Consider the following 9,749-nt stretch of genomic DNA (forward strand, 5'->3'; position numbering starts at 1 on the left):
ATGGAATTGAACATTGGATGCTTGGAGCAAGGTGGCGAGCGGTTCCATGACGAGGTTGAACAGTGTGGGGGAGAGGGAGGATCCTTGTGGAACACCTAGATCTGCAGGCACAGGTGTAGATCGCACATTGTCGATCTTGAACTTCTGAGACTGGTTGTGAAGGAAGGAAGAAAACCATTTGAGAACAGTTCCAGATAGACCCATTCTAGTGCTTAGCAGCTCCAGCAAGTTCTCATGTTTGACCGTGTCAAATGCTGAAGAGAGGTCAAGAAGGATGAGGCAGGACTCATTTCGATCAAGAATTTGGAGGGCGTCATCAATTATGTGTGTCATAGCTGTTTCCGTGCTATGTTTCGCTCGGAAGCCTGATTGATGAGGGTTGAGGAGGTCAAATTGATCAATGTGTTTTGTTAGTTGGAGTTGGACACATTTCTCCAGCAGTTTGGCCAGGGTGGGGATGTTGGTGATGGGTCGGTAATTGTTTAGGTCAGACGGATCAGCTGTAGGTTTCTTGAGTATAGGCGTGACTTGCCCCACCTTGAGGGAGTCTTGTTACCACGATTCCTGAGAGAGTCAGGAGTGTTATGTTCTGGGGTGTCTAATCACTTATTCCTCTGTAAGTGAGTAAGAGGGTAAGTGAGACTCTATAGCTAGTCTGTCCTGGGCTCATGAGCACTAAGGTAGTAGGATGACTCAGTCCCTATATACTAAGGTCCCATAATCCTATGGATAGTTCTGTGTTTGCGCAGAATCCCTGCAACAACCCTGGATGTTAGGAGCGGTTTAATATACTATTTGTAAGAAACAAGAGTTTTGCAAGGGAAACCAGTTTTGTATCATTAGTAAAATCAACCAAAGGGTCGCCTTAAAGGGAATATCTCAAAATGGATTGTAGAAGCAACACAAATTGTGACTTGGCAAGGAATAACCCTACCCAAAGGGACCCTCAAGAAAAAAGGTTGCAGAGTTAGCGTTCCTAGCAAAAGTACCCATTGACACAATCTGCGTGGCAGCAACATTGGCATCCCCAAAAACATTTGCAAAACATTCATGGGTGGGTGTTCAAATGAGCAAGGAAGCACAAGTGGGGCAAAAATTACTGCAGCACCTTTTGGCAAACTGTTCATCTCATCCCAACAAATCCAAGGAAAGGGATACCGCTACATAATCTAATTCACAGCATGTGAATCCAGAAAAGGATGCAAGCTGCAAAACAAATTGGTTATTTACCAGTTGGAGGCATTTTGCAGCTTAAAGAGTTTTCTGGATTCACATGCAACCCACCTGCTTCCCCAGAAATGGGAGATAATGCAACCAGGCAGGAACAATGGGGACAAAACGGGGTAAAAATTCCAAAATATAAATCAAATAATCTGGCGATGCGACTACACACAAGAACATATGGGTGCAGTCTGTCCTTATACATGGGATAGAGATAATTCCAGACCCAAACACTAGATGACAGAATAATGCACAGCATATGAATCAAGAAAACTGCAAAACTGCTCCTACTGGTAAATAACTATTTAGTTTCTCAAAGTTTATTAGCACATGTATCTTGCATGTGTACCAATTTAACATGGGACTATAGACGGTCTTAAGCATTTGACTAGCTAAAGAGGCGCTGAAGCAAGTTGTGAAGTAGACTGCAGGAATGAATGGGTGGCAACTCCTAAAGGAGAGTTGAACAGGTGGGTCTTTAATCCCAAGGTTTTCAGAAAGAGTTCCCCAGAATTAGATCCTAAATAGATTCAAATGCTTAAATCTGTCCCCAACTCATGTTTTTTTTTTTTTTATTTGTTTTTATTGTTGCATCAAGAAGTATATGTATAGAGAGAATCATCTCCTGGCGTAGGGTCAACATTCAGCCACTGTCAGCCATTTGCGCAACTTTTTGTTTATTTTGCATTTTGTGTTCATAACTTTAACAATACAGGCAAGATAAAATGCAGCATACTCCCCCCCCCCCCCCCACCACAAAGCACAAACATCACATCATCCTATTCTTGGTCTCGTGCCCACCGCCATGTCCCTGTAGTGTGCCTATTCGTGGTCCGCAATGTTACCTTTTTTGGTTCCGTAGTGGTCTCGATCCCCCCCCCCCCAGACGCCCCCCCCCCCTTACTGCCCCCCCTCCAATCTATGGCATTGCCTCCATTTTGCCCATACTCTCCGGAACTTTTTGGGACAGCCTCTTGCTTTATAGGTCACTCTTTCTGCAGCCATATATAAGTCCAATCCCCTCCTCCATTCCTCTGTCAGGCGTTTCAGTTGCCCCCCCCCCCCCCCCAGTACTTTGCAATGTACCTTTTAGCCACCACCAATGCGAGTACTAGGAAGATAAGCAGTGGACGTGGCAGGTCCACCTCGTTCGTCATGCCTAATAGTGCCAATTTAGGGTCTTGCGACAGTCACCCCTAGGACCTCCCCTAGCTCCGTGAATATGTGGGACCAATATGTTTGTATTCTGTCGCACGCCCAGATAGTTAGATAGAAGTCCCCCTGTTGGTGACGGCATCTAAGGCAGGTCGGATCCTCTATTTTCCCCATTTTAAGGAGTCATACCCTATCAAAATAGGTTCTGTGGAGCACATTCAGCTGGATGAGGCGTAGTCTTGATTTGATCGCCACCTCCCGGGGGTGCATTAGGACAATCTCCCAGTCCAGATCTTCCATTTCTCCCACATCCGCTTCCCATATGCTCCTCAGCCTTGCCAAGTCGCCTAGCATATTATTTGTCAAAGTTTTATATGTGAGGGATACCGCCTGGCCCATGATCTGTTCCTGAAGCAGCCTACCCTCCAATGGTGCATATTCCGGTATCTCCGTGAGCGTGATATTTTGGGCCCTCCACGCATGTCTCAACTGTGTGTATTTGAAGAGTTGTGTGTGGTGCAACCCAAATTCAGTCTTAAGTACCTGGAAGGACTTCAGATCCCCCTTAGCAATCACATACCCGATAGTTGATATGCCTATGTCATCCCACCTTCGGAAGCCGCGCAGCTTACTGAGTTCTTTTAACCATTGACAGTGCCATAGCGGCGTCTGTCGGGTAGGTCTCCTTTCCCATCCCATTCGCCTTGTGGCCTTGGTCCAGGCGTTCAGTGTGATTACCGTTGCCGGTAGAAGCGGTACCCGCACCACACCTCCGTAGAGATAGTACAATAAGTTTTTGGTGGACATTTTGAACCTTTCCAACGCATAGGTAGGGTGGTCCGCCGGGGCGTGCATCCAATCATTTATCTGTGTTAGGTGTTCTGCCCAGTAGTAGGCCTCTAGGTTGGGGAGCGAAATCCCCCCACTATATTGGTGGCGTTGGAGCGTCGACAGGGCTACTCGCGGCTGCCTCCCCAGCCATAGAAAAGTACGAAGGTCCGCATGGATTTTGGGTATCGTCTTGGCCGGGAGTGGGTAATATTCATTTTGGAGCGCATATAGGAACTTAGGGAGGACAATCATTTTGTACATTGCCGCCCGACCCAATAGGGTGAGCGGCAGTTGCCTCCACCTGGTCATATCCGCCACCGCGCTATCCATTATCCGCTCTATATTCTTACTGAATGAAAGTTCCTCAACTCATGTTTGAAGTCCCACTGTAACCTTTAAATAGCAGTATCCCTTAATAATGGTCTGAAAGGCCTGTAAACATTGCCACTTTAGAACCGAATGAGCTCAGAGAGAATCAGACTTCAATCTGTCAGCACCCTGAATACCACTTTCCTCCACCTCATTCAGCTGCTTATTACTGTAAAGTATTTAATGCTTACCTGTGCCAGGCTTCCTTGGTTCTTAAAATAAAACAGTATTTTTCATATACAAAAACAATTGGTCTAGAGTTAAGTCCTTGAGTGTGTGAATTCATTTGCTGACTGTGTACATCAAATGCTTAACACTGTCCTCTGATACTGCCTTACTGCTCGACCACTCTACCACAAATAGAGAGTAAGGTTCTTACAAACTTTAACCTCTGCCTACTCTGTGGTCACCTGGACTCTATACACACTATACCTCATTTTGGTATTGTATATAGAGAGCCAGTTTACTACATTAGTGGATCATGAATGGAGTGTGCATCTGTTGGTGGTGCAAGGTGTCTTCCAAGAGTTGGGAGAGCCTTTGCTCTGTTTGCCGCTGCCTGAATATCAAATGTCTGCACTTCTGTGTGCTAAAGTTTCCAAGGTGGCTTTCGAATAGAGATGCGTTCTGCTTGTGAGTGGACCTCGGGACTCCTATATGCTTTCCCACTGATACTACTATTGCCCTTAGTTCATAGAAAGATGAGGACCGACTGGGCTCAAGTCAGTCTAGTGGAGCAGTGCAAGGTTCTGAACCTGCATGCTCTGTACCTTCATGCATGGAGATTTAGCAGCGACAGTTAAAGGTTTTTGGTCTTCCTCCCAAAGTCTACGATGTTATCTTGGCAGTTGGTTGCCCCTCTACCGAGACCATCTACGCCTGCCATTGAGTTAAGTTAGTGGTGTAGTTTTCATCATGCCAGGTGAATCCCATTTCTGCAACTCTTATCAGAGGTCAAAGCATCACTCTGCCTGCTTTCTGCACAGAAACGGACCCTCTCCTAATGGATTGTGCTTTGTATAGAGATCTGCTATGCATTAGCAAAGAAGCAACTGTCTCAGGGCTTACAAGCCTATTCCACTAGGGTCAAGGCCACCACCACTGCGTTAGCGCTCTGGGTAGCTGTTTTGGATATCTACCAGGTAGGTACGTGGGTATCTTCCAATTGTGGGGAGAGCCTTTGCTCTCTGTTTGCCGCTGCCTGAATATGAGATGTCTGCACTTCTGTGTGCTAAAGTTTCCAAGGTGGCTATTGGATAGAGATGCGTTCTGCTTACTTTTACCAAACGCTGTTGCCTTGACAGGCAGGTCTGTGTAACCAGCACTTTGCCTGCTTGGTCCTGAGATGAACATGTTAGTTACCTGCGGTAAAGCTTTATCTGGTAGAGAGATTAACCGCGGAGTTCTCACCAGCCCACCGATCCTCCCCGCTCTGCGAACAGGTTCTTCCCCAAAAGGTCTAGTTAGATTCTGCACACCGGTCAACAGTGTACATTGTTTTTTGTTGTTGGTTGGGTTGTTTTTTTAACGTGGCTCTGTGTTTTTTGTTGCGGAAATATGCACACAAAAAAACTGATGTCCGCAAGCTGGAATTTCGCTTATATGGGCACCACAATGTCACTTATGTGGCCAACGAGGAGCCGATCAATGCCACCTACGGCCCTGCAGACATATAGCTCAAGATTTTCTAGATCAGTCTGACCCTTGGTACATGGAGGATGTGGCCTAACTGCTAGAGCGGTCAACCTCGAAGCTGGGGAATCTGGTTTGAGTCTCGGCAAGGACGCTCAATATCCTGTGTTCTGGGCAAATCACTCAATCTCCTTGTACCTAACAAAAACTAATGTGTCTAACGCAACTGGTGCACATGTAAAGTGCTCAGATACTTTTGGGTATATAGTTTGCACTATGTAAACTACTCCCCCGCCCCCCTCCGCCCCCCGAATTATTCAAATGTGAGGAATCTGCGGATAGATGGTATCTACCAGATAAAGCGTTACTGAAGGGAAGTTGCTCGTTCTACTATTCAATGTTGACCTCTGGGTATTGTTTCTGACTGGTTGGCTGTCCTAAACAGCCCAAAAATCTGTCATGTTCATCTTTGTTGTTTTGATTGTTTTTCAGATGTTGGTAACAATACAAATAGTCACTTTTATTAGAAATTGCATTCATGTAGAGATTTGAGTCTGTCTTGAGCAACTTTCAAAGGAGTTCGTACTTCTGTTAATTTGTATTGCCTACAAATGTCTTTTTATGCCTATTAAATGTTTTTACAGATACTGAAACCATCTGAAAAGAAAGCAAAGTATCAATATGGAGGATTGAATTCTGGACGTCCAGTCACGCCTCCACGCACAGCTAATCCACCGAAAAAGAGGTGAAGACGTGAACAAAACACCAAGTCCAAGACAAAACTCCATGTTACATAAGCGTGCACTGTAAACTCATCTAGATATTTGACACCCTTAAAAATGTCACACCTTTAACTTTAAAGAGACGGGTAAAGGAACCTATGCTTTTTTCTAGCAAACAAAAAGGGTACAATGCTGCATTGTAATAACTCTAAAATATGAATTTCAATTGCCCATCAGAAGTACAGATTTGCTAATTAATTTGTTAGCAAATTCACTACTGTCATTGCTTTAAAGTTGAACCATGTCTTAGTTGAAACCTGTGATTTGTCCAATTATTTTTGCTTTGTCTTGCCCCTAATAGATGGCTTTTTTTCTTTCAAGAATTAAGTGTGCAGAACATGCAAGGAAAGATCTGACTGGTTTTTATTGGGTGGTTCCCCAGACTATTTTTAATAAACTAACATTAAATAAGGAGAATAATTTGAAATCAGGGTACACCCTCCACATGTTAAGAAAACCAATGCTCAAGTTGATGAACTGTAGTTTTTCTTGTAGCAGTTAGGAGACTTCGTTGGCCACTTCATCAAGCACACATCGAGGTGGTCCCTTTCTCTAAATATGTAGCAGTTTTAAAGTTTCCCCCCTATTTAGGGGTTAACTTTCAACCCTCTTAAAGTTTCTGATGTACCACGATACTGACAACACAGGTGACCAATATATTTTGTGCTGACTTTGCTGCCAGGATATCGGAGGCGTTTCTAAATTGGATTTGAGGGCAGGAAGGATTAAACCCACTATACAAGAGAAGTCTTTCCAAGATGCTGGTACCATTAATTTAATAATGGGAGACCATATAAATCACAAGTATTGTTTCTGTCAATTGCTCTTCAATAATGGGATTATCTTAAGGCAACAATGTTGTATATTAAAATATTTCACAATGAATGAGCAGAATAGAGCCTTGCAAATCACTTTTGTTCAGTTAACTGGCAAAGTATTAGTCAATTAAATTCTAGTAAATATTGTGTTATGATTTTTTGCCCGTTTACATTTTAGCTAATCTTGGCCTAACAGGCAAAGAGGCTTTGTATCCGCCCACCACCTCAACCCCCACCCCAACCCAACCCCACCCCCTCAATCCGCCAGGATGTTTGCATAAATAGGCATTACTTGCGTTCTGCCAAAGACCACAACCAGAACCAACTGTGGCATTTTATTTGATGTCCGACCAGTCTTCCCTTTCCGACTTAATTTTTACAACTGAACAGTGATGAAATGCTACATTGACCATTGAAAGTTAGGTTTACTTTAGATGGGATTTATGCAGATTCTTTCACTTGTCCTGTCAGTATGTAATTGTGGGATTTTGTGATTTTATTCTGTGGATTATTTTCAATTCACATACACGTTCTGTTTTCGGCTTTAACTAGTGTAGCAATAATCCTTGTTCTTTTGCAAGTTTATTAGTCATCTTTTCCTGTTGTCCATTTGAAAGGGTTGAGATTGACAGTGGCCTAGCACAGACTTTTCTTACACTTGTAGGTTGATCTAAGTTGCAAAATGCATACAATATTTAGAATTGTTTTATTTAACATTGTTGACTTTGTAAGGTTTTTTGGGAGGTTCTTAAGATTTGACTCCAATTGTATACCAATGATCGTGAAACTCCTTGCATATTGTCTGGGAAAAAATGCTACTTTTTATGAAAAGCATGGTTGGCGCTGCAAGCAATAGATAACAAGCGATGTAACAGTTCTTGCAAGAGAATTCTTTTCTAATTCAGTTTTTCTTTTGTCATCTTTTAAATGTAGTTTTTTCCATTAATAAAGGTTGTCTAATTGATGTGATGTAATGTTTTTTTAAACTCTGAACATATTTGAGTGTCCAGATTATTTTTCAATAGTTGTCTATACACACCACTCAAGTTCCTTTAAACATTATTTTAGTGTTGGTTTAAGGTAGGGAATACTAAAATATTTTCAGGATGTCACAGAATGCTACACTTTTGCCTCGTTCTAGTGGCAGAGAACTCTACAATCAAAAGGACTGAGTTCATCGTAAAGCAGCTGGATTTTAGAATAAACACGGTTGAAAGGCACTCTTGGATTTGCAAATTAACACATTCGCCTCCTGCACTATTTCCAACTGGAATTGAATCATCAAATTGTACTGTTAATGCCCAGTTCCTTGTATTTCTAGACTGTAGGATTAATGGAATTTTCTGGACTGGGCTGTGCAGAAAAAAAGTATTTGGCATACATCTGGGTGAGAACATAAGTCCTACCCACACCCTTGTTTGCTTCCTCATATTTCCTCTTTACATTTTGCCTTTGTGGTGCACTAAAGCTGTGGATACCAAATCTGTTGAATGTATATTGAAATAACCTGGTCTTGATGCATAATCGTAGGCTTTGTGATTCTTATTGGGGGAAAACAAATTCAAACTTTGTACAGAACCTGTGAACTTTTAGATTGCGCACCATTGGTGTGCATCATCCTTATGATGTTAATATGTCCAGGGGATCTTTGTTTTGTTTTTAGGGAGGGGTGGGGGGCTGGACAAGAATTTTCTGTAATTGCTTATCTACAAAACACAACTGTGCCTGTCTGAAAAGTGTACATTTTGAAAGCTAAACAAAATTCCTTCTTGGAGGCATTTTTTAGCCTAGTGATTCAATTAATGTAATATCTATATTAGAGGCATGTGAGCTGTAGATCACATGCTGTGCATAGCTCGCCATCTAGTGTTGGGTCCGGATGTTTGCACTTTGTTTTTCTTCAAAGAAATCTTTCCAGTCACGAGGTAGGTGACTCTTCTTTTTGGTGATAGTGTACATGGGCATCGACTCCACCTTTTGATAGTTTTTTTCCGCCATCCGGTTCAAATGTGTATTGCTGCCCTCCGGGCACCGTTTCACAGACCCCTTTCGACTTGCAATCCTCTACCCTCGACAGTGTTATCGATCGCGGTTTCCCATTCTTCTTGCATTGTCTCAAAACAACTTCGATCGGAAAACTTGTGTCGGGCCTCCCCAAGCCAATTAAACTCTGCTCAGGGTGTTGTGCTAAATTTCCACGCAGTGACTTGCTCATAGTGTGCAACCTCTGCCTTTTCCCACAACATGACTAAAAAGACTGCGACGCTTGTCAATCGTTTCGATTGAAGAAAACGCCTCGTGACCGTCTGACTCGACGTCAAGAGATGCAACAGCAAAGGAGCTCCCAAACGTACAGCCTCTGACATGGAAGAAGAGGAGCAGATTACTCCGGGTCTGCGTACTATAAGTAAAGATATCCCCTAGCCCCCTCAACAAAGAAAAAGGCTCTGGTCTCTCCTGCCTTCGGGCTAAGGTCGGCACAGACAAAATGTTTCAGAATCCCCGCCCTCAGGCCCGGCCCCGAAACACAAAGCCCAACCAGCACCGAAACCCAAACTGAAATATCTCTCTGACGATCCCATCGTTACCGAAGAATTCGCCTTCGGCACCAAAAAGTTCGGAGCCGAAACCGGCGAGTAAGGGCAAAGACACTCCGTCTAAAGAGCCTCGGCCCGAGGCCCCACCTTTGGATCGCAAACAGAAAAATCTGGTGATAAACCCAGATACGGGACATATCCATGCCACCCTTCCAATAAAACGGAAACTCTACCAGCCAGAGGATTACCACATTCCTCTCAAAAGGAAAAGTGTTGGTACTAACACCTCTCCACCATACATTCCATCAACTTATCACACCCACAAATTCACCACCACCATGACCTGACCTACAGGAAGACTGGGATGGGGATGAGGTTCAGGATAGGGCTCTGGACACTGACCC

The 9,749-nt window shown here is 43.6% G+C and overlaps 1 protein-coding gene across 1 annotated transcript in view; it reads left to right on the forward strand.

Moving 5' to 3' along the window:
* The window catches only part of PPP1CB (protein phosphatase 1 catalytic subunit beta), a 297,580-nt gene extending 289,808 nt beyond the window's left edge, over window positions 1-7,772 (forward strand). The window contains exon 8 of the mRNA XM_078647507.1: window positions 5,853-7,772. Coding sequence (XP_078503633.1) covers window positions 5,853-5,957 — 105 coding nt within the window. The 3' untranslated portion in view covers window positions 5,958-7,772. The remainder of the gene's footprint in view (window positions 1-5,852) is intronic.
* The last annotated feature ends 1,977 nt before the right edge of the window (window positions 7,773-9,749 follow it).

Source organism: Lissotriton helveticus, chromosome 6, assembly GCF_964261635.1.
Source record: "Lissotriton helveticus chromosome 6, aLisHel1.1, whole genome shotgun sequence".
Taxonomy (NCBI): domain Eukaryota; kingdom Metazoa; phylum Chordata; class Amphibia; order Caudata; family Salamandridae; genus Lissotriton; species Lissotriton helveticus.